A 26,817-nucleotide genomic window follows, 5' to 3' on the forward strand; every position below is an offset into this window, starting at 1 on the left:
TAGCCCTATAGGTGTTCTCTGTAGCCCTATAGGTGTTCTATAGGTCAAACAGATGGTTCTCTGTAGCCCTATAGGTGTTCTCTGTAGCCCTATAGGTGTTCTCTGTAGCCCTATAGGTGTTCTCTGTAGCCCTATAGGTGTTCTCTGTAGCCCTATAGGTGATTCCACATCGTCCTCTGCCCCTCTCCCATGTGGAGTCCTGCAGGGCTCAATTCTTGGCCCCATCCTTTTCTCCCTGTACCTCCTCCCTCTGGGTGTGATTTAAAAGCATGGCATTCCCTAACACTTCTATGCAGATGACTTGCAGATCTACATGTCCCTGAAGAAAAATGACACCACCTCCACCCACCACAGCTGGACTGTCTGAAGGACATAAAAGCATGGATGGCCCTAAACGTCCTTAACTTTAATGAAAGTAAAACAGAGGTCATGGTGTTCAGACTGGATCTGGACCCCCTGCAGCCATTTATAAAACCTGTGGTCACTAACTTTGGTGTCAAACTGGACAGTGATTTTAAGTTTGACAAACAGATTAACTCTGTTGTTAAATCCAGCTTTTATCAGCTGAGGCTTTTAGCTAAAGTTAAGTCTGCTGTAAATCTTTCTTATTTTGAACGTCTTATCCATGCTTTTATCTCAACCCGACTCCACTTCTGTAATGCACTTTATGTTGGCGTTAACTCTACAAGGGTCTTGAGGTCCTACAACAAGGCTGAAGACCAAGGGAGATAGACCGCTTTCCACTGTAGCGCCCAAACTGTGGAACGATCTTCCACCCCGTGTTAGAGCGTCTCAAACCCTTCCTGTGTTTAAATCACGTTTAAAAACTCACTTGTTCTCCTTGGCGTTCTAAAGTTCAGACCTAGAGCTGCTGTTTCCTCTAGCATTATGTCTATGTGTTGTCCTGTTTATTGTGTTGTGTTTTTGCTCTTGTATTTTTAGTATTTTATGTTACTGAGTGTTACAGCACTTTGGTCCAACACTGTGGTTTTAAATTGTGCTTTATAGATACAGTGGATTGGCTACTTTCTCCTATAAGTATAAGTAATAAATACTTTCCTCCTCTCAGCCTGTCAGCCAGTACTTTCTCCTATAAGTATAAGTAATAAATACTTTCCTCCTCTCAGCCTGTCAGCCAGTACTTTCTCCTATAAGTATAAGTAATAAATACTTTCCTCCTCTCAGCCTGTCAGCCAGTACTCTCTCCTATAAGTATAAGTAATAAATACTTTCCTCCTTTCAGCCTGTCAGCCAGTACTCTCTCCTATAAGTATAAGTAATAAATACTTTCCTCCTCTCAGCCTGTCAGCCAGTACTCTCTCCTATAAGTATAAGTAATAAATACTTTCCTCCTCTCAGCCTGTCAGCCAGTACTCTCTCCTGCTCCTCGGGGAGCAGTCGGGGGTCCCTGACCTCCAGTCGGGGGTCCCTGGCCACCACCTCCTCCTCTCTAGGCTCCTGCTCCTCGCTGAGCTACGCCGAGCTCCTCCTCCTCGACCCCCCCCGACCCGGACCTCCAGGCCCGCCTAGAGAGCCTCCTCAGGGAGGACAAGGAGGCGCAGGGAGGTTTCCTCAACTCCATCACCACCTCCTCCCTCAACTCCATCACCACCTCCTCCCTCAACTCCATCACCACCATCCACGAGCACGAGGGGGGGGCCGGAGGAGAGGGAGAGGGAGGCGCAGGAGGAGAGCTGAGGACAGACAGGACTACAGGAGGAGGCGTAGGAGGAGGCGTGGAGCCGTCAAGGATCCAGGCCCTGAGGCTGTCCGACACCCCGCTCTCCATGAGCTCCTTGTCCCCCCGCTCCTCCCTCTCCTCCCTGTCACCTCCCTGCTCGCCCTCGCTCCTCCTGTCCAACGCTGCTTCCTCCTCCTCCTGCTGCTTCCCGTCCAGAGAGGAGGAGGAGGAGGAGGAGGAGGAGGAGGAGGAGGAGGAGGAGGAGGAGGAAGAGGAAGAGGAAGAGGAAGAGGAGGAGGAGGAGGAGGCCTTCAACCAGGAACACAGCCTGGACCAAGGTTAGTAACAGAGCTTTTCTACAGCTTCTATATCTGACTGTGTGTGTCTGTCTGTCTGTATGTATGTATCAGTCCGGCATAAAGACCTTTAGGTCAGGCTTATGATCTGCTTACCTCACACTCAGGGCCGGATTAACCCTTCGTGGTGCCCGGTCCTACGGCCCGTTTCGGTGCCCCCCCCCCCCGGGACCGTTTTGTCAGCGTAGTCTTAGTTTATTGGGCGGTTAAACCGCCCCTATAAGTGAGGTTTGGAAATTTGTACAATTATCTTGGGCAGTGAAACCGCCCCTATAAGTGAGGTTTGGAAATTTGTACAATTATCCTGCGCTGTGATTGGCCAATCACAATCTATTCAGGACTGTGATTGGCCAGTGTCACATGACACATGTGCATAGCCCTATATAAGAAACCATAACTTTAAAAAAAATGTATTTATCTTTTGTACATGATTGGTTGACTCCATTCAGTATTGTGATTAGCTAGCAAGACACCGCCCACTTCACACAGGGTGTGATTTTTATTACTTTTAGTGTTAGTTTGACTTTTTGTGCGGTGAAACCGCCCCTATAAGTGAGGTTTGGATATTTGTAAAATTTTTGTACAATTTTATTTGTACAATTTGTACAATGCACCGTGATTGGCCAATCACAGTCTATTCAGGACTGTGATTGGCCAGTGTCACATGACACATGTGCATAGCCCTATATAAGAAACCATAACTGAAAAAGAAACCCATAAATTTGTTTTTTTTCAGTTATGGTTTCTTCCATCATAAAGAGTGTTTCAATAAATGTATTTATTTTTTGTACATGATTGGTTGACTCCATTCAGTATTGTGATTAGCTAGCAAGACACCGCCCACTTCACACAGGGTGTGATTTTTTATTGTAATGTGGATTAGTCCAGGGCACGATTCAACAAGGTCAGAAACATGTTTTAAAAATAGCAGTTCATTTAGACACTTCAGCTCAGGAATAACCAATACCATTTATCAACCATTTACCATATTGCATATATAACCATTTACTGCAATATTAACCATTTACTGCAATGATATTGCATTCAGATTTGGCGCCGGTGTTACTCTGCTCATGTGATATTACAGATTACCTGTGACTCTGCTCATGTGATATTACAGATTACCTGTGACTCTGCTCATGTGATATTACAGATTACCTGTGACTCTGCTCATGTGATATTACAGATTACCTGTGACTCTGCTCATGTGATATTACAGATTACCTGTGACTCTGCTCATGTGATATTACAGATTACCTGTGACTCTGCTCATGTGATATTACAGATTACCTGTGACTCTGCTCATGTGATATTACAGATTACCTGTGACTCTACTCATGTGATATTACAGATTACCTGTGACTCTACTCATGTGATATTACAGATTACCTGTGACTCTGCTCATGTGATATTACAGATTACCTGTGACTCTGCTCATGTGATATTACAGATTACCTGTGACTCTGCTCATGTGATATTACAGATTACCTGTGACTCTGCTCATGTGATATTACAGATTACCTGTGACTCTACTCATGTGATATTACAGATTACCTGTGACTCTGCTCATGTGATATTACAGATTACCTGTGACTCTGCTCATGTGATATTACAGATTACCTGTGACTCTACTCATGTGATATTACAGATTACCTGCGCACGCAGGACAACAGATTCTGATATCACAAACCCCCAGAGCAGAGCATAAAATACAGTTTTACATAAACATATCATTGAACCCTCAATGCATAATTAAACTACTACATATCATAGTACAATCCATAGAAACACAGTACAATACACAGAATCAACCTATAACAATATGAAGTAAATGCCACAGGGAGGAGGTGGAGCTGTACAACCAGCTGAGACAGTGAAGCACATAGAATGAAACAAAGAACAGAGGCTGGTTAAATGAACCGCCTGAGATGCACTGTGGGTATGAGGGCGTGTGTGAGTGAGGTTGTAGCGAATGAGAATGACGTGAGGTTGAATTAGCTTGTTAACCAATGAATGGGGGGGGGGGGGGTCCGGGGAGAGAGTAAAAGTAGCATAAACCTCCTGCCTTCCGTGTCTACATGAACTATCGCTACGCTGAATATCTGTAAGTTGAGAGCTTGTAGATCTGCTATTTTTGACCACGACTAAAACTTCTGACCTTTTATCTTATTTCAGTTAGTTTTAGTTATTTTATATGTATAATACATATATTTATCATTTATTGGTATTTCATTATTATAGTTAGTCCTTTATCGTTTGTTTTAGTTGTTCTTTTTTAGTAAAGTCACGTTTTTATTTTGTTATTTTAATTCAGTGAACTCCAGTGTGTAGTTGTATCTTAATTTTTTATTCAGTGAACTCCAGTGTTAGGGTTAGGGTTAACCCTAACCCTAACACCAACTCCAGTGTTTAGTTGTATCTTTATTTTTTATTCAGTGAACTGAACTCCAGTGTTCAGTGTGTTAGGGTTAGGGTTAACCCTAACCCTAACACCAAATCCAGTGTTTAGTTGTATCTTTATTTTTTCTTAGTTTTGTTTCTTTGTTTTTTGTCTTAGTTTTAGTGAAGTATACAAACCCTGGTCTGGAGGCGGAGTTACACAGCAGACTGGCAGCCATGCTGCCCTCCCAGGAGGAGGAGAGAGGAGGAGCCAATGAGGAGTCGCATAGCAGAGGAGGAGGAGCCAATGAGGAGGCGGGTGTATCTGGACGGCAGCTGAAAGGTAAGAAGGTGTTACGTCTTTATCTGTCTGGGAAACGGTGTTACGTCTTTATCTGTCTGGGAAACGGTGTTACGGCTTTATCTGCCTGGGAAACGGTGTTACGGCTTTATCTGTCTGGGAAACAGTGTTACGGCTTTATCTGTCTGGGAAACGGTGTTACGGCTTTATCTGTCTGGGAAACAGTGTTACGGCTTTATCTGTCTGGGAAACGATGTTACGTTTTTATCTGTCTGGGAAACGGTGTTACGTCTTTATCTGTCTGGGAAACGATGTTACGTCTTTATCTGTCTGGGAAACGGTGTTACGTCTTTAAATGTCTGGGAAACGGTGTTACGTCTTTAAATGTCTGGGAAACGGTGTTACGTCTTTATCTGTCTGGGAAACGGTGTTACGTCTTTAAATGTCTGGGAAACGGTGTTACGTCTTTATCTGTCTGGGAAACGGTGTTACGTCTTTAAATGTCTGGGAAACGGTGTTACGTCTTTATCTGTCTGGGAAACGATGCTACGTCTTTATCTGTCTGGGAAACGGTGTTACGTCTTTATCTGTCTGGGAAACGTCGTTACGTCTTTATCTGTCTGGGAAACGGTGTTACGTCTTTATCTGTCTGGGAAACAGGGAGGAAACAAGAGGTTCCACATGGAACTGATGAAGGTTCATTTACAGATGTCTCTACCAATTAACACTGTGGATGTATTACACACTAATACTACATAATGTGTGTAGTATTACACACAAAACCTCCTCACACACTTTATTGCCTGTACAGCTTTGATCTGGTCATCTAATACACATTGTATATCTACTAGAAGACGTCTGGTCATCTAATACACATTGTATATCTACTAGAAGACCTCTAGTCATCTAATACACATTGTATATCTACTAGAAGACCTCTAGTCATCTAATACACATTGTATATATACTAGAAGACATCTAGTCATCTAATACACATTGTATATCTACTAGAAGACGTCTGGTCATCTAATACACATTGTATATCTACTAGAAGACCTCTAGTCATCTAATACACATTGTATATCTACTAGAAGACATCTAGTCATCTAATACACATTGTATATCTACTAGAAGTTCTCACGTCTAGAGTTGGACACCTACGTGTCACTGCCTATGTGACAGATATGTCCATATATGGAGATCTGTGTGTGATCTCTGTGTCTTTGTCCCTTTTAGTCCCATGTATGGTGATCCACATGCCCAGTATATGCCCACTTGCCCATATATGGGCATGCTGATGTAACTCTTCATAGGGGTGGGCATGACAACTTGTAGATCAGTGCAGGCGAACGTTAATAAAGTAAAGCCAACTCTCACGTGTAATGAGAATAAGAAGTTAGATTACAACGTTTAACCTCACGACCAAAGGCTACTAAACCTGGAATGGATTTTATAAAAGCCCTTTTTACTGAACAAATGGATTTTATAAAAGCCCTTTTTACTGAACAAATGGATTTTATAAAAGCCCTTTCTACTGAACAATCACTCTCTCACCTGTGTGTGTGTGTGTGTGTGTGTGTGTGTGTGTGTGTGTGTGTGTGTGTGTGTGTGTGTGTGTGTGTGTGTGTGTGTGTGTGTGTGTGTGTGTGTGTGTGTGTGTGTGTGTGTGTGTGTGTGTGTGTGTGCGTGCGTGCGTGCGTGCGTGCGTGCGTGCGTGCATGCATGCATGCATATGTGCGCACGGCGGAGCATGTGTCCGTGAATGCGTGTCCAAAGAACAGCAAAAGCTCTTCAGGAATTTAAGCTCATACACACCTGTAACCTGATTGTCAGGCTGAGAGGAGGAGGCTCCAATTACACCTCCTGCTTGTGTGTGCGCATGTGTGTGTGTGTGTGTGTGTTAATGAGCTCTGTTACTACACAGTCAGCCTTATGCAAGGTGTGGCCAGACTGGCCACTCACTGTTTTCACTTTTCACTGTTTACACTGTCAAACCCTCAGTGTTCCTTTAACTCTGACAGTGTACAAATAGAACCAAATGGACCCGCAAAGGTTTGTACACTCTCAGAGTTACAGACCTGTAAGGGTCCATTTGGTTCCATGTGTACTGTAAGGGTCCATTTGGTTCCATGTGTACACTCAGAGTTACAGACCTGTAAGGGTCCATTTGGTTCCATGTGTACTGTAAGGGTCCATTTGGTTCCATGTGTACACTCTCAGAGTTACAGAACTGTAAGGGTCCATTTGGTTCCATGTGTACACTCAGAGTTACAGACCTGTAAGGGTCCATTTGGTTCCATATGTACACTCTCAGAGTTACAGAACTGTAAATGTCCATTTGGTTCCATGTGTACACTCTCAGAGTTACAGATCTGTAAGGGTAATTTTTTATTTATTTTTTATTAACACATTGTGTGCCAGAGGTTTATTCAAATAGGGTACGTTCAGTGCCTGCATATCTTTCATCCACTTAAGTTGATATGTTTCGTGCTCTAGAAGTCCCGATGCAGAAGTGCATGTAAACAAAGCGTGCGTGAGAGACGGCGGAGGGTCCCGACTAACGCCTGGAACAATGATATTTCTCTAACACGATCCTCCATTGCAGAGTGATCCTCCATTGCAGAGTGATCCTCCATTGCAGAGTGATCCTCCATTGCAGAGTGATCCTCCATTGCAGAGTGATCCTCCATTGCAGAGCGATCCTCCATTGCAGAGTGATCCTCCATTGCAGAGTGATCCTCCATTGCAGAGTGATCCTCCATCCAAAACGTCTCACTTCCACCACATTAAAAAGAAATGGAGATATTAAGCTTTTAGTCAAGGAGTTAAAGGAGAATTTTGGACTAAGTTTTCTTACCTTTTCTATGATGTTATGATATCTTAGGATGAATGGTACAGTAGATACATTTCATAACTCCATCCCGGGTCCACCACAGCTTAAAACGTGCGCGGATAGGCCTTGCGTTAGATCGCATATTTTAATTGCTTTTATTTTATTTTATTTTTTTAGATCTGACGCTCATAGTGACAGAACACTGTCCCAAAAAAAAAGAAAAGCTATTAAAATATGTGATCTAACGCAAGGCCTATATAACCTTAGTCCAAAATTCTCCTTTAACATTGGAGCGGCCGACCGGAAGGTTTTTGGACATGGATCCACATCCGGCCTCTCCTTCTCAGAGACTCCTTAGATGATCCCAAAGTTTCGTTAGAGCGCCCCACGTATAAAAAGCCCACGTATAAAAAAAAAATGGGCCAAAAACGGTCCGGACCGTTTATGGCACATGATGCATGGATTCTCAAAAACGGTCCGGGCCATTTATGGCATCACTGGTGTTAAGCTTTTGCCAATCTGGGAACCCATCGCCAAATAAAAAAGGAAAAACAGCGCCCTCTGCTGTTTTTCACTCTTTCACTTAGCTCTGGGGGGAGCAAAACGTAGCACCCGTGCGCAAGGAAACCAGGGTTTTGGTCTGCCTTCAGCCTTTCACTTCCGGTGGTGCGACTATGTTTTAATTCCCACTAACAATATTTCTACACAGAACACTAACACCACTTCTCCCAGAGAACATGGATCGTTTTGGTTATAAACCCACTTGTTTCTATGATGATTTTTGGTTTGTCTGCTCCGAGGACGCTATTGTTAAATGAGTTTTGGTTTGTTTCTAGTGGGGAAGGATCGGCAGACACGTAAATCCCACCCACTACATTTGATTGGGTAAAGCGCGGCCTGCTTCCTGATCTGAAGGCACGCCCACTTGTAGGCCAGTGCGTACGCGATATGACGAATCCCCCCGACAGATTCAACCGGAGAGCAGAATCTGTTCTTGAGAGATTAAGCTTTTGCAGATACAGGCTTTATATATATATGTCACCGGGTGAATGGAGATCCAGGGTGATTGAAGACAGAGCGCTCGTTTTTAGGCACGGGGCTCCTTCGGGGCGAGGCGGGGCTTTTCGAGGCTCGCGAGGAGGAGGAGGAGGACGACGGCGCTGCGAGGCGGGGGGTTATTACGCGAGGCTCGCGAGGAAGAGGAGCCTCCTCCTCCTCCTCCTCCTCCTCGCGTTTTAAACCGTCCCGTCCTCTCCTTCTCTCCTTCTCCTCCTCCGAGGAGGAGGAGAAGGAGAGCGCGGAGAGGCGGGGCTTTGATGCGCCGACGGAGACCTGTCTTTTGTTGTTCCCCCCCACATAGCAACCAGGAAGGTACGCTAGGGGAACCATAATATCTATGAGGGGAACGCTGAACACGCGTTCACACGCACGGCGCGCCGACTTAGTGGAGCTTGAGGCCGAGGAAGCGCGCCCTCGCGCCTCCAGGCGCGAGTGCCCGCGGTGACCGGCCGACGCTCCACTAGTCGACTCAGCGCCGTTTGATTTGTAAACCGATAGGGACAGAATAGTTCTTTTCATGGATCACTGTGTGCGTGTGTGTGTGTGTGTGTGTGTGTGTGTGTGTGTGTGTGTGTGTGTGTGTGTGTCAGGGAGAAACTAAAACAAAAGCCAGCAGAACACAATAAAAGTATCTTAACAGTCCATTGAAAGCATGAGCGCGTGTGCGTGCGCGCGCATGTGTGTGTGTGTGTGTGTGACTGTGTGTGTGTGGGTGGTCGCGGCCATATGTGCTTGTGCACAAGCCTGGCTTGTGGCTCCCTCTAGTGTTTCTTCTACAGAATTGCTGGGTGGGTAAAAACGAGCGAGCCTTCTTCAATCACCCTGGTTCTCCATTCACCCTGTAACATATATATATATATATATATATATATATATATATATATATATATATATATATATATATATATATATATATATATATAAACTGAATGTTTGATGATTTAATGTCCTTGAGCTTCATGGGATTACAGTCACATACTGAGGAGGTGTTTGTTCAGCCTCTTAAAGGCATGAATACTACTTGATGTAATGTCTCCAACAACCTGCAGGGGGAAGGCTGTTCCATGTTGTGATAGCAAAGCAAAGCAAAGCAAAGTTTGTTGTTTACCCAGGGTGTTGGACTAAGTGCGAAACTTATTTACAGCCAGACCCTGCATGGAAGCCTTGCTCAAGGGCTATTCAGCGGTGATTGATGTGATGAATTGGGGAATCGAACTAGGGACCTTCCGGTATCAAGGCCGCCCCTCTAACCACTAGGCCACCGCTGCCACTAGCAGAGTGGAGAAGGCTCCTATCAAGGCATTTGGTGTTTGACTTGAGGATGGTCAGAGCGTGGCTTGGTAGTACCCTCCGGGTGATATGACCTGGGATGTGAGCTTGGGGCAGCAGTGCTTTGAGATCCACTGGACAGCTGGGAGTGTGCATCTTATAAAGAACAGTTGTTGCTGCAACTGTTCGACGATGACTCAGCTTACTGATGGCATATTGCTGTAGGGCAAGGTCCTCATCCACCCGATGATTTTTAGAGCCTTTTTTTGGATGATGTCTAGCTTAAGTGCATTAGCGTTAGCCGCGCTTGGCTAATAATAATAAACTTTATTTGTATAGCACCTTTCATGACATGAAATGCAGCTCAAAGTGCTTTAATAGTCATGTAACCCAACTAACGGCGATTTAGGGCTTATGTGGGCGCACCATCTACAATGGACTAACTGAGCAGGAAGGAATAGTAACATTCACCACACTAACTGTCATTGTTGACAACGTGATTTCACATCTGCGTCAGCCACGACAACCACGTTAGCGTTAGCTACATGCTACGGTAAAAGTGCGTTAGCCACTATAATGGCAGCTTTTACATGTTACTTTATGTAAGTTAAACAGATCAGGAAGATGCAGGACTCAGTTGTCAGGAACCAAACTCCATCGTTTATTGTAGATCTCATCACAGCAGAGAGAGACTAGTGTCTCCCTCCAGGGCTTCCCCCATCACTCCCCAACACCAATGTCTTACACATATTTATACTGGCAGGATGGTACACAGAGGTATAACAACAGATCGTCACTCCTCACATGGGCTTTATTCTATAACTGACTCACCCAGAGTCAGTATGTTTGAAATAGGTTAGCATGAGTCGACTGTTTGTAAAGGAGTCTGTCAGGGAGAGGAGTTTAACAAGGAAGAACAGGTGATGATTGTTGCATCTACTAATACATTCAATTAATCAATACCACAATGACTGTTATATGAATTTTATCCACTACACCACTAATCACTCAAATACAACGAACGCTATCACAGTAGTGGACATAAACATTGGTTACATTAGTAGCAGGCTGCAGTGACATAAAAGTCTTGACAATATGAATGACAGGGCGATTTATCAGAGAAATGAGGGTGATTGTACTGTCCAGCTCAGCTCGTCCTACTCTCACTGAGCCCTGTTGTTGCTGCGTCTGCCGTCTGCCTGTAATGGCGACAGCAAGCAAGCTCTCTGCGATGCCATGCCATTGTCTGGAAACTGGCCTCAGGATGACACGACCAATGAGAGTGAGCGCTTTCGTTGTTGCTAAGATACGGTGTATGGCATATGGCATCTCTGCCCCATAGCTTGTGGATCTCTGTCACATGATTGGCGTAGCCTGCGTTGCCAGGTCTGCCTTTTGTATAATCGATTTTGGTCTTATTTGGGCGCGCATTTGGGCTCGTTTGCATAGACCACGGCAGCGCTTGTTTCTTTCCCGTTTGACTGATGTGGCAAAGGTGCTCAGTTAGGTGAAACGAACCATCCGGAAGTAAATTGCGAGCAGAAAAATATGACACTTTATGACACTTTATGATTATTAGAAAAGGAGACACATGTAAAGGTTGAAAATAAAGTAGAAGTACTTATATACTTTTGCATGAGGGATTTTTGTAGCAAGTTAGGAGAGAAGTGGAGCAGTGGTTTGGCCGTGAGTTGTTCCTAAGAGGTTGAGTTTCCAAAGGCGCGCGGCTCTCTGATTGTATGGTTCCATGTGTACACTCTCAGAGTTACAGACCTGTAAGGGTCCATTTGGTTCCATGTGTACACTCTAAGAGTTACAGACCTGTAAGGGTCCATTTGGTTCCATGTGTACATTCTAAGAGTTACAGACCTGTAAGGGTCCATTTGGTTCCATTTGTACACTCAGAGTTAGACGTGACTCAGGGTGATAAGGAACTAATGCATAAGGGACCAGTTTGTACACTGTCCGTGAACGGGCCTGTTGGATGCCCCGCCCACTATATGCCCCACCCACTATAATATTATTTAAATGTAATACAACTAACTGGTAGTTCTGAGCAAGCAACCTGATTGGTTGAAATAGGCTCTCTAACCCTAGACATATTTAAAGCAGAGAGACATGTTTAAAGCAGAGAGACATGCGTTTAAAGCACAGAGACATGTTTAAAGCACAGAGACATGATTAAAGCAGAGAGACATGTTTAAAGCAGAGAGACATGATTAAAGCAGAGAGACATGTTTAAAGCAGAGAGACATGTTTAAAGCACAGAGACATGTTTAAAGCACAGAGACATGTTTAAAGCAGAGAGACATGTTTAAAGCACAGAGACATGTTTAAAGCACAGAGACATGTTTAAAGCACAGAGACATGTTTAAAGCACAGAGACATGTTTAAAGCACAGAGACATGTTTAAAGCAGAGAGACATGTTTAAAGCACAGAGACATGTTTAAAGCACAGAGACATGTTTAAAGCACAGAGACATGTTTAAAGCAGAGAGACATGTTTAAAGCAGAGAGACATATTTAAAGCACAGAGACATGTTTAAAGCACAGAGACATGTTTAAAGCACAGAGACATGTTTAAAGCAGAGAGACATATTTAAAGCACAGAGACATATTTAAAGCACAGAGACATGTTTAAAGCACAGAGACATGTTTAAATTAGAGAGACTTGTTTAAAACAGAGAGTCATATTTAAAGCAGAGAGACATGTTTAAAGCAGAGAGACATGTTTAAAGCAGAGACACATATTTAAAGCACAGAGACATATTTAAAGCAGAGAGACATGTTTAAAGCACAGAGACATATTTAAAGCAGAGAGACATGTTTAAAGCAGAGAGACATATTTAAAGCAGAGAGACATGTTTAAAGCACAGAGACATATTTAAAGCAGAGAGACATGTTTAAAGCAGAGAGACATATTTAAAGCAGAGAGACATATTTAAAGCACAGAGACATATTTCAAGCAGAGAGACATGTTTAAAGCAGAGAGACATGTTTAAAGCACAGAGACATGTTTAAAGCACAGAGACATGTTTAAAGCACAGAGACATGTTTAAAGCAGAGAGACTTGTTTAAAGCAGAGAGACATGTTTAAATCACAGAGACTTGTTTAAAGCAGAGAGACATGTTTAAAGCACAGAGACATGTTTAAAGCAGAGAGACATGTTTAAAGCACAGAGACATGTTTAAAGCAGAGAGACATGTTTAAAGCAGAGAGACATGTTTAAAGCACAGAGACATGTTTAAAGCAGAGAGACATGTTTAAAGCAGAGAGACATGTTTAAAGCAGAGAGACATGTTTAAAGCACAGAGACATGTTTAAAGCACAGAGACATGTTTAAAGCAGAGAGACATATTTAAAGCAGAGAGACATATTTAAAGCACAGAGACATGTTTAAAGCACAGAGACATGTTTAAAGCAGAGAGACATGTTTAAAGCACAGAGACATGTTTAAAGCACAGAGACATGTTTAAAGCACAGAGACATGTTTAAAGCACAGAGACATGTTTAAAGCAGAGAGACATATTTAAAGCAGAGAGACATATTTAAAGCACAGAGACATATTTAAAGCACAGAGACATGTTTAAAGCACAGAGACATGTTTAAAGCACAGAGACATGTTTAAAGCAGAGAGACATATTTAAAGCAGAGAGACATATTTAAAGCAGAGAGACATGTTTAAAGCACAGAGACATGTTTAAAGCACAGAGACATATGTTTAAAGCACAGAGACATGTTTAAAGCAGAGAGACATGTTTAAAGCAGAGAGACATGTTTAAAGCACAGAGACATGTTTAAAGCAGAGAGACATATTTAAAGCAGAGAGACATGTTTAAAGCACAGAGACATGTTTAAAGCACAGAGACATGTTTAAAGCAGAGAGACATGTTTAAAGCACAGAGACATGTTTAAAGCAGAGAGACATGTTTAAAGCACAGAGACATATTTAAAGCAGAGAGACATGTTTAAAGCACAGAGACATGTTTAAAGCACAGAGACATGTTTAAAGCAGAGAGACATGTTTAAAGCAGAGAGACATGTTTAAAGCAGAGAGACATGTTTAAAGCACAGAGACATGTTTAAAGCAGAGAGACATGTTTAAAGCACAGAGACATGTTTAAAGCAGAGAGACATGTTTAAAGCACAGAGACATGTTTAAAGCACAGAGACATGTTTAAAGCAGAGAGACATGTTTAAAGCACAGAGACATGTTTAAAGCAGAGAGACATGTTTAAAGCACAGAGACATGTTTAAAGCACAGAGACATGGACATGTTTAAAGCACAGAGACATGTTTAAAGCACAGAGACATGTTTAAAGCAGAGAGACATGTTTAAAGCACAGAGACATGTTTAAAGCAGAGAGACATGTTTAAAGTAGAGAGACATGTTTAAAGCACAGAGACATGTTTAAAGCAGAGAGACATGTTTAAAGCACAGAGACATGTTTAAAGCACAGAGACATGTTTAAAGCAGAGAGACATGTTTAAAGCACAGAGACATGTTTAAAGCAGAGAGACATGTTTAAAGCACAGAGACATGTTTAAAGCACAGAGACATGGACATGTTTAAAGCACAGAGACATGTTTAAAGCAGAGAGACATGTTTAAAGCACAGAGACATGTTTAAAGCACAGAGACATGTTTAAAGCACAGAGACATGTTTAAAGCAGAGAGACATGTTTAAAGCAGAGAGACATGTTTAAAGCACAGAGACATGTTTAAAGCAGAGAGACATGTTTAAAGCAGAGAGACATGTTTAAAGCAGAGAGACATATTTAAAGCAGAGAGACATGTTTAAAGCACAGATACATGTTTAAAGCACAGAGACATGTTTAAAGCACAGAGACATGTTTAAAGCACAGAGACATGTTTAAAGCACAGAGACATGTTTAAAGCACAGAGACATGTTTAAAGCACAGAGACATGTTTAAAGCAGAGAGACATATTTAAAGCAGAGAGACATATTTAAAGCACAGAGACATGTTTAAAGCACAGAGACATGTTTAAAGCACAGAGACATGTTTAAAGCACAGAGACATGTTTAAAGCAGAGAGACATATTTAAAGCAGAGAGACATGTTTAAAGCACAGAGACATGTTTAAAGCACAGAGACATGTTTAAAGCACAGAGACATGTTTAAAGCAGAGAGACATATTTAAAGCAGAGAGACATAGAAATGAAGTCAGTACAGCTAGGTGTGAAATGTTTCCGGGACTTTGTGCAAAACACAAAGCAACTTTTACAAAAGCGCATCTCAACATCATTCATCTGGAGTTTTATGGCTCAGTTATACATTGCCAGGGTAAGCACTACTCCTTTAGTAGCTACGTTGGGTTGAGAGTTGGCATCAAGCCTGGAATTTCGTCATTTTAGGTTCAAGGCCACTTAGCCTTTGGTGTTTTTGACACCAAAGGCTTTAACTTGAAGGTTAAGGATGATTTCATCGTTGTTTACTTTCCCTTTAGTATTGTGGGTGTCGCTAACCTTTTGGAGGTATTTAGTCAGTATGCGGGTATTGAGGGCATTGAGAGTCAAATTGATTATTTTGAAAGCCAATCCCATGTGTAGTTGTTTAACCCTGTCTTCTCCCCTGAGCCAGCCTGATGTGTGGGGAAAAGGTGGGGCATGGACCCCAGGCAGAGAAGTAGTCGAATCAGTTTGTTTTGGGAGGTCTGAAGCTTAGTCTTTAGTGACATTGAGATGAAGGAGTACCTGGAGGTGCAGCATAGTCAAAAAGGGGCTGAATGAAGGCTCCAGAGATCACTTTTTTTGACAAAAGAGGAAATCTGCCCAAAGTATATGCCATACTTCACTGTTGGTTTGTCCCAACATGAGGACATACACTAGATTTAATTATAAGGGTGTTAACATCTCCAATGTCACTGTGCTAAATGTTGCTCTATTTATCAGATCATTCTGGCATATTCTTTGACCTCTTCATTACACCAAACATTAAGACTGGATCTGAAACTATTAAAAAGATACATTAATGAGAATACCACTTTATACCACAATAACACTTTTTATGGAAGCCATCAAAGCTCCAAATCATGTTGATGATAAATTAATGACCAATAAGCAAACAGCACCATGGAGAAACACTCTCTAAAATATGTCATATTTTATTTGATTTGATTTGATACAGTTACCTGGATAAAACGTACAGATTAACACATTTAACATCAACTTTATTATATTATGAAAGAATGTGCTCCTCCTCTTTCCAGACTCCTCCCCCCAGCTGCAGGGGACAGGGGCGGGGCCTAAGAAGATGGGCGTGACTTCGGCCGTGTCCGACGAATCAGTGGCCGGCGACAGCGGCGTGTACGAGCCGTCGGAACGCAGGTGGGCGGGGCTCCTTTACTTTTAAATTAATTAATTAATTAATTAATTGATTTATATATAGCATTATATTTAATTAAAAATATTATCAATGAATCAATTTACCTTTTAAAGGGTTAACCACCTCACCTTATAGTACACAGTGATGTAACCAACACAGCTGCATAAGGACCTTATAGTACACAGTGATGTAAACAACACAGCTGCATAAGGACCTTATAGTACACAGTGATGTAACCAACACAGCTGCATAAGGACCTTATAGTACACAGTGATGTAAACACAGCTGCATAAGGACCTTATAGTACACAGTGATGTAACCAACACAGCTGCATAAGGACCTTATAGTACACAGTGATGTAAACAACACAGCTGCATAAGGACCTTATAGTACACAGTGATGTAAGCAACACAGCTGCATAAGGACCTTATAGTACACAGTGATGTAAGCAACACAGCTGCATAAGGACCTTATAGTACACAGTGATGTAAGCAACACAGCTGCATAAGGACCTTATAGTACACAGTGATGTAACCAACACAGCTGCATAAGGACCTTATAGTACACAGTGATGTAACCAACACAGCTGCATAAGGACCTTATAGTACACAGTGATGTCAGCAACACAGCTGCATAAGGAACTTATAGTACACAGTGATGTAAGCAACACAGCTGCACAAGGACCTTATAGTACACAGTGATGTAAGCAACACAGCTGCATAAGGACCTTATAGTACACAGTGATGTCAGCAACACAGCTGCATAAGGACCTTATAGTACACAGTGATGTCAGCAACACAGCTGCACAAGGACCTTATAGTACACAGTGAAGGACCTTATAGTACACAGTGATGTAAACAACACAGCTGCATAAGGACCTTATAGTACACAGTGATGTCAGCAACACAGTTGCACTGCATAAGGACCTTATAGTACACAGTGATGTAAGCAACACAGCTGCATAAGGACCTTATAGTACACAGTGATGTAAGCAACACAGCTGCATAAGGCTGACCTTATAGTACACAGTGATGTCAGCAACACAGCTGCATAAGGCTGACCTTATAGTACACAGTGATGTATTATATATTTAACTTTTTTAAATCTATTGAAATGATAGATCTGCTACTTTTTCAGCTCTAGGCTTACATTAAAAAAGTCCCATAAACCCTGCAGTTGATAAGAAGGCTTGTTAGCTCTCATGCATTGAAGGCATGAGCTCGGCTCTGGGCTCTCCCTAGCCTGGCAGAGGGAGTGTAGCGCCCAGGGATTACTTAGACAATTGGCACTGGGTTAGAAAAATGGGATTGCAAAATCGTGGGATAAATGATAGTAAATTGTGTGTGTGTGTGTGTGTGTGTGTGTGTGTGTGTGTGTGTGTGTGTGTGTGTGTGTAGTCCGGGCCTCGCTGCAGATGCGTTACAGGGTTGCTATGACGACAGGCAGAGCATGATGGACCGTTCTCCCAGAGTGCACCTGGGCCTGCGCTACCAGAGCAAAGAGCAGCGCTTCAGCGTCCAAATCACACAACTACACAACTGTAGCGCCCTCTGTCTGCCGGAGGACCACACAATGTAAGGCTTACTGTGTGTGTGTGTGTGTGTGTGTTTGGTGTGAGCTTGTAGATCTGCTTCTTCTATACACGCATAACTAAGTAGTTAATAGTTAATCGATGAAAATAACTGACTAAGTATAACTCACTTGAATCTGGACCTGTGTTGACCCCCAGGTATGTGACCTTTGACCTTGTGTCCTCCCCCCAGGTATGTGACCTTTGACCTTGTGTCCTCCCCCCAGGTATGTGCGTGTGGCCGTGCTGCCTTGCTCAGCGGACTCAACCCGCTGCCTGTTCCGAAGCCGCGGCTCGCTCGCCCGAGGGGATGCCGTGGAGGTGAACGAGGTGTTCGCCGTGCAGATGTCCCACAATGCACTGCGGCAGAAGACCCTGAGGGTGGACGTGTGTCGACAGACCGGCCACGCCCCCGGCAGAGAAGACTGTCTGGTGCGTTTTTACACACCGTTTTACACACCGTTTTACACGCCGTTTTACACACCGTTTTACACACCGTTTTACACACTGTTTTACACACCGTTTTACACATCGTTTTACACACCGTTTTACACACCGTTTTACACACCGTTTTACACACCGTTTTACACATCGTTTTACACACCGTTTTACACGCCGTTTTACACACCGTTTTACACACCGTTTTACACACCGTTTTACACACCGTTTTACACACCGTTTTACACACCGTTTTACACACCGTTTTACACACTGTTTTACACACCGTTTTACACATCGTTTTACACACCGTTTTACACGCCGTTTTACACACCGTTTTACACACCGTTTTACACACCGTTTTACACACCGTTTTACACACTGTTTTACACACCGTTTTACACATCGTTTTACACACCGTTTTACACGCCGTTTTACACACCGTTTTACACACCGTTTTACACACCGTTTTACACACCGTTTTACACACTGTTTTACACACCGTTTTACACACCGTTTTACACACCGTTTTACACACCGTTTTACACACTGTTTTACACACCGTTTTACACACTGTTTTACACACCGTTTTACACACCGTTTTACACACTGTTTTACACACCGTTTTACACACCGTTTTACACACCGTTTTACACACTGTTTTACACACCGTTTTACACACCGTTTTACACACCGTTTTACACACTGTTTTACACACCGTTTTACACACCGTTTTACACACCGTTTTACACACCGTTTTACACACTGTTTTACACACCGTTTTACACACTGTTTTACACACCGTTTTACACACTGTTTTACACACCGTTTTACACACCGTTTTACACACCGTTTTACACACCGTTTTACACACTGTTTTACACACCGTTTTACACACCGTTTTACACACCGTTTTACACACTGTTTTACACACCGTTTTACACACCGTTTTACACACCGTTTTACACACCGTTTTACACACTGTTTTACACACCGTTTTACACACTGTTTTACACACCGTTTTACACACCGTTTTACACACTGTTTTACACACCGTTTTACACACTGTTTTACACACCGTTTTACACACTGTTTTACACACCGTTTTACACACCGTTTTACACACCGTTTTACACACCGTTTTACACACCGTTTTACACACCGTTTTACACACTGTTTTACACACTGTTTTACACACTGTTTTACACACTGTTTTACACACCCTTTTACACTGTCAACATATATACTGTGAGATATAACCCTCTTCTCTTCTCTTCTCTTCTCTTCTCTTCTCTTCTCTTCTCTTCTCTTCTCTTCTCTTCTCTTCTCTTCTCTTCTCTTCTCTTCTCTTCTCTTCTCTTCTCTTCTCTTCTCTTCTCTTCTCCTCTCCTCTCCTCTCCAGGCAGGAGCACAGATCAGTCTAGCAGATGTGTCCTGCTCAGCAGACAGATGTTCTAAGTGGTACAACCTGCTAAGCCACGCCCCCATGCCAGACAGACACAGACAGACGGACGGCCACACAGACGGGGTAGGAAGGAGGGTTTCTCACAGTGGGTGTCATGCCCTAGGGTGCCCTTGGACCCTAGGGTGTCATGTGACCCTAGGGTGCCCTGATATAAGTCAGAGAGTGCCGCAGAATACCTTGATAATATTTGGGATTCATCAACATCACTTCAGTTTAACCTCCTCTAGACTTAAAACAGACCTGAGATGCACTGTACTGGTGCCTTATGGTTAGGGTAACACTGTACTGGTGCCTTATGGTTAGGGTACCACTGTACTGGTGCCTTATGGTCAGGGTACCCTAGGGAACACTGTATTGGTGTGTTAGGGTTAGGGTAACACTGTGCTTGGTGTGTACTTGTGTGTACTTGTGTGTACTTGGTGTGCTCTTATTCAATCCACACCAAATCTCTTCGCCAAAAATAGCAGATCTACAAGCTCACAATGACTTGTTGTGAGCTTGTAGATCTGCTATTGTTTGTGCCAGGAACCCCCAGAAGCAAAGATTTGAGTTAAACTTTTTATTAAACTTAAAAAATATATATATATATAAAATATGGATAAAGTGGTTAAAATGAACTAATTAGGTAATATCAGGTAAACAGAAAATATAAATAAAATAATAAATAAATGATACTTAAATGGTGTTATTCATAAGAACAGTCGTCACCAGCCTGTCACCTGTGGCGTCCCCCAGAGATCTGTCCTGGGCCCCACTCTGTTCACTTGAAATTTTTCAAATGTAAAGTGCATTATAAACTAGAAAAAGTGCTCCTCGGAGCACAGGTCTCCGCCAGGTCAGGTAGGTTATTGTGGGCCAGCAATGTCCGGAATTCGCCAATTAGGATGGAATATGAAAAATTGGACGGAACCATCTTGACTATAGAGATAATGTGTACCGATTTGCATGATGTTTGGACAACATTTGTATGAGTAATAGCTATAAAAAATAAACGTGTTGCAAAAATCGGCCTCCTGACGGCGCTATAATAGGGCAATGTTAAAAGGGATGAATTGGTTCCTCAACGTAGTGCAAATGTGCGTGCAAAGTTTCACCGCAATCGGACGCTGTGTTCATGATTTGCGGAATTTTGTGCAAAACTTGCAAACTTTAGATGTCAATCTGAGCCAATCAGGATGGAATATGAAAAATCAAACAGATCCGTCTTGATCACATGACTATAGAGATCATGTGTACCGATTTGCGTAACATTTGGATAAAATCTGAAGGCTTAATATAAAAAAATAGTTTTACATAAGTCGGCCTCCTGGTGGCGCTATGAAAGGCAAATGTGAAAAATGCAGGGCAAAGGTTTTTCCTTGGCATCTAGAGAGAGTGCATACAAAACATGAATCGGCCTGTTACAGCGCCACCATGAGGCTGATTTGAAAAATCAGCCTAATGGGAATATGTGTGCAAAATTTCACAGATATTGCATACTGTGTTCATGATTTGAGGCATTTTGTTCAAAACGGAGCACTCCTGCAAACCAATCCAATCAGGATGGAATATGAAAAATCAGAAATACCCGTTTGGTTTAATGATTATAGAGATACTGTGTACCGATGTGCAGGATTTTGGACAAAATCTGTAGGAGTACTGTAAAAAAATGTGTTTAGCACAAATCGGCCTCCTGGTGGCGCTATAAAAGGCCCAAGTGAAAAATTTGGGGCAGAGGTTCTGCTGTGGCATTCAGGGAGTGTGTGTGCACAGTTTGGCTGCGATCAAGCCAACGGTGCCGGAGATTAGCTTTACACAGACAGAATGACGGACGGACAGGGGGTAAAACATACTCTCACCATGCTTTTCGGCCTAGCGGAGACAATAAAATCAATTTTTTTCTATTATTATTATTATGTTTAAAAATATAAGAATAAACTATGTAGAGAAGTGCATTTTTTTAAAGAATTAAAAATGTCTGTTTAAGATCCGAAATGACATGTTTACTGTGTGTGTGTGTGTGTGTGTGTGTGTGTGTGTGTGTGTGTGTGTGTGTGTGTGTGTGTGTGTGTGTGTGTGTGTGTGTGTGTGTGTGTGTGTGTGTGTGTGTGTGTGTGTGTGTGTGTGTGTTCCAGACTTGTGTTTCCATCAATGAGAGACAAGCAGGAAGTCTAGAGGGAGCGAATGAGGAAAATGAATGGTTTGTTTTAACATCACAACTATATATATATATATATACCTCCTCTCCTCTCCTCTTCCCATATTAAGAGGATTCTACTGTCAAGGTGTTGAAGGGGTTAAACTTTGTTCACGTTGTATTTTAAGGACAGGAATTATTTTTGTCATTTAACTGATCTAATCACATGGATTAATTTAAGTATCAATATTATGCTATTGCATTTTTCCAACTTTATTTTATACAAATAAGCCTTATTTAATTAAAAGGCATTAATATTAATTCATACCAATTAATTTAATTAAGAAGCACAAAATTATCACCAAAAAAAATGTTTTAATGAAGTGTTGTTTAAGCTCAAACTCTGTCTGTCTCTCAGGCATGGGGAGCCCCTTGAGGCGGACATGTTTGATGAGGAGGAAGGAGGGGTGTGTCGTGTACACAGGGGGGAAGGGGAGGAGCCTCTGGATGAAGAGGAGGAGTTCTACCCCGACAGCAGCCAATGGGAGGCAGAGGAGGGGGAGAAACAGGAAGTGATTAAAGCCCCTCCTCCTACGGTGGCCATGATGACAGAGAGGGTCAGTGTCTTATTTATTATTATTATTATTAGTGTTACGACCCCTAGTCTAGGGCTAGGGGAAGCAACATAAAATGCATGAGGACAAAGGATTTAAAACGGAATATATATATATTATAAACAAAAAGTATAAAGAGTTACAAAAATATAGATAACCTGGAGATGCCTAACCTATAACATAATACTAAACTAAACACACATAATCAAAGAGTTACAGTCTCTAGTCTTTCCTAAAGAAAGACAAACATAAGGTTGGGTGAGAGAACAGAGGGATGGATTCTCTGCTGCTGTTAAGCTGACAGTCCTCTGCAGCTATGATTTCAAACTGAGGCTTTATAGAGGAGCAGAAGTGGCCACGCCCAATCAGCAGCCATGAACATTAGTGAACCAGCGAATCAGTGGCAGGGACGATTCCCCACAGCTGTCAGACATTTGGCAATCAGCAGCACTTCTCTCCACCTCAGAGACAGGAATGACAGAATACAAAAGCAACACACAATTACAATATGTCTAAAGAAATAACTAATACGAAATACGGTTGGCCATAACAATTAGTATTGTTATTATATCAGTAGTCATTTTATTATTTTATGTATTATTCATTATTTTATTATTAGTATTGTTATTATGTCAGTGCTTATTTTAATATTTATTATTATATTATGAGTATTATTATTGTGTCAGTAATGCATACAGCTATACTATGATTAATGTTGTATTCTTTATTTATTATTACATATTATTTTATTATTATTATTATTATTATGTCAGTAGTGCATACAAGCATACTATGAACATTTATTTATTATTTAATATTAATACTAATATTATTATTATTATGTCAGTAGTGCATACAAGCATACTATGAACATTTATGTATTATTATGTATTATTTTATATTAATACTATTATTATTATTATTATTATTATTATGTCAGTAGTGCATACAAGCATACTATGAACATTTATTTATTATTATTTATTATTTTATAATTAGTATTATTATTATGTCAGTAGTGCATACAAGCATACTATGAACATTTATTATTATAATGTAATATTAATATGAATACTAATAGTATTATTATTATTATGTCAGTAGTGCATACAAGCATACTATGAACATTTATTATTATAATGTAATATTAATATGAATACTAATAGTATTATTATTATTATGTCAGTAGTGCATACAAGCATACTATGAACATTTATTATTATAATGTAATATTAATATGAATACTAATAGTATTATTATTATTATGTCAGTAGTGCATACAAGCATACTATGAACATTTATTATTATAATGTAATATTAATATGAATACTAATAGTATTATTATTATTATGTCAGTATTGCATACAAGCATACTACGAACACAACTCCATGAAACATTCATTTTTCAAACATCACTCCTTCCAGGGTTTTTAAAAGTCTTGTTTGTTCTGAACTAGCTGCCGCCATCTTTGTTCTATACATATATACCTATATGTATATGTATATATATATATATATATATATATATATATATATATATATATATATATGTATATGTATATGTATATGTATATATATATATATATATATATATATATATATATACACATATACATATACATATACATATACATATATATATATATATATATATATATATATGTATATATAGTTTGTTTTGAACTGGCTGCCGCCATCTTTGTTCTTTAGACTCTCATGAGATCCCAAAACCAGACTTTATGAATTGACTGATCGCACAGAGAGTGGAACAACTCTGCCCCCTAGTGAACTCTATGTAAACTTCACCCAAACCAACAGAGTCTCCAATGAAGCTCAGAAGCCAAGTAATGTTTTCTCACCAACAATTATAAATATATGCGTGTGTGTGTGTGTGTGTGTGTGTGTGTGTGTGTGTGTGTGTGTGTGTGTGCAGGTGAACAAGGAGACCAGTATGGGTGGGGGTGGGGGGTGTTCGGTGGTTCGGCCCAAAGAGAAGAGGCTTCAGAACCCAAAGCCCTTCATCAGAGGATCCACCATCATCCACCGCTCCAAGACCTTCTCTCCTGGACCCCAGAGCCACTACATCTGCAGGGTGTGTATACACACACACACACACACACGCACGCACGCACGCACGCACGCACGCACGCACGCACGCACGCACGCACACAACTGAATTGAATTTTATTCAAAAGACTTTGACTAAAACTACATCAATATTTGTGTAAAGATTAACAGTTATTTTATTGTTATTCACAGATAAAACGCAGTGACATTATTTTATCGTTATAAACGGATAAATCGCAGTGACAGTGACATTATTTTATCGTTATAAACAGATAAATCAAAGTGACAGTGACATTATTTTGTTGTTATTCACAGATAAATCAAAGTGACGTTATTTTGTTGTTATTCACAGATAAATCACAGTGACAGTGACATAATTTTATTGTTATTGACAGATAAATCACAGTGACAGTGACGTTATTTTGTTGTTATTGACAGATAAATCACAGTGACAGTGACATAATTTTATTGTTATTGACAGATAAATCACAGTGACAGTGACGTTATTTTGTTGTTATTGACAGATAAATCGCAGTGACAGTGACAGCTCCACTCTGTCTAAGAAGTCTTCGTTCGTCAGAAACGCCTCAGAGAGACGCAGTGTGAGACTGAAGAAGGTACTGGAACCTGTCTGTCTGTCTGTCTGTCTGTCTGTCTGTCTGTCTGTCTGTTTGTCTGTCTGTCAGATCTGTCAGATTTTTCATATTCCATCCTGTTTGGCTAAGATTGCCTTCCAAAGTTTGCATGAGTGGTCTGTTTTGAACAAAATGCCTCAAATCATGAACACAGTGTGTGATTACTGTGAAATTCTGCACACACATTCTCACTAGGCCGAGGAGGAAATGCCACCCTACATGTTTTAAATTGGCCTCATGGTGGCGCTATAACAGGCCGATTCCGTTTTTACCTATAACTGCACCGATCTGTGTAAAATGTTGCACTTAACACTCCCTAGAGACCAAGGAAAAACCTTTGCCCTGCATTTTTCACATCAGCCTTTTATAGCTGTTAGTATGTCTAGTATACTATGTGTAACCAGCTGTTAGTATGTCTAGTATACTATGTGCTACCAACTGTTAGTATGTCTAGTATACTATGTGTTACCAGCTGTTAGTATGTCTAGTATACTATGTGTTACCAGCTGTTAGTATGTCTAGTATACTATGTGTAACCAGCTGTTAGTATGTCTAGTATACTATGTGTTACCAGCTGTTAGTATGTCTAGTATACTATGTGCTACCAGCTGTTAGTATGTCTAGTATACTATGTGCTACCAGCTGTTAGTATGTCTAGTATACTATGTGTTACCAGCTGTTAGTATGTCTAGTATACTATGTGTTACCAGCTGTTAGTATGTCTAGTATACTATGTGTTACCAGCTGTTAGTATGTCTAGTATACTATGTGCTACCAGCTGTTAGTATGTCTAGTATACTATGTGCTACCAGCTGTTAGTATGTCTAGTATACTATGTGTTACCAGCTGTTAGTATGTCTAGTATACTATGTGTTACCAGCTGTTAGTATGTCTAGTATACTATGTGTTACCAGCTGTTAGTATGTCTAGTATACTATGTGCTACCAGCTGTTAGTATGTCTATTATACTATGTGTTACCAGCTGTTAGTATGTCTAGTATACTATGTGTTACCAGCTGTTAGTATGTCTAGTATACTATGTGTTACCAGCTGTTAGTATGTCTAGTATACTATGTGTAACCAGCTGTTAGTATGTCTAGTATACTATGTGTTACCAGCTGTTAGTATGTCTAGTATACTATGTGTTACCAGCTGTTAGTATGTCTAGTATACTATGTGCTACCAGCTGTTAGTATGTCTAGTATACTATGTGTTACCAGCTGTTAGTATGTAAATGGTAAATGGTAAATGGTGCATTTATATAGCGCTTCTATCCGAAGCGCTTTACATTGATTGTGGCATTAACCCATTCATGGCGGAGGAAACCATGCAAGGCACCAACCTGCTCATCGGGAGCAATTAGGGGTTCAGCGTGTTGCTCAAGGTCACTTCGACACTAACTCTAGGGGAGCGCCCCAGCCCGGGATCGAACTGGGAACCTTGCGTTTTTCCAGTTCACTCTACCCAGCCACTCTACCCCTGAGCCACTGCACCCCTGTCTATGTCTATGTCTAGTATACTATGTGTTACCAGCTGTTAGTATGTCTAGTATACTATGTGTTACCAGCTGTTAGTATGTCTAGTATACTTTACCAGCACCACCAGACAGACAGAGGTTTAATATTTAATGTGGGTCTCACTCTCCTGTTTCTGACGTCATACTGGTCTCTAATGTCCCTCCTGGGAC

The 26,817-nt window shown here is 41.2% G+C and overlaps 1 protein-coding gene across 1 annotated transcript in view; it reads left to right on the top strand.

Moving 5' to 3' along the window:
* The window catches only part of wwc1 (WW and C2 domain containing 1), a 73,632-nt gene that overhangs the window by 40,164 nt on the left and 6,651 nt on the right, over window positions 1–26,817 (top strand). The window contains 11 exon segments of the mRNA XM_080436255.1: window positions 1,360–1,732; window positions 1,734–2,019; window positions 4,595–4,759; window positions 16,110–16,227; window positions 17,623–17,799; window positions 18,023–18,227; window positions 19,636–19,761; window positions 21,813–21,877; window positions 22,233–22,431; window positions 24,362–24,520; window positions 25,020–25,112. Coding sequence (XP_080292381.1) covers window positions 1,360–1,732; window positions 1,734–2,019; window positions 4,595–4,759; window positions 16,110–16,227; window positions 17,623–17,799; window positions 18,023–18,227; window positions 19,636–19,761; window positions 21,813–21,877; window positions 22,233–22,431; window positions 24,362–24,520; window positions 25,020–25,112 — 1,966 coding nt within the window.

This window comes from Gymnoscopelus braueri (assembly GCF_963280865.1).
Source record: "Gymnoscopelus braueri genome assembly, chromosome: 8".
Classification (NCBI taxonomy): domain Eukaryota; kingdom Metazoa; phylum Chordata; class Actinopteri; order Myctophiformes; family Myctophidae; genus Gymnoscopelus; species Gymnoscopelus braueri.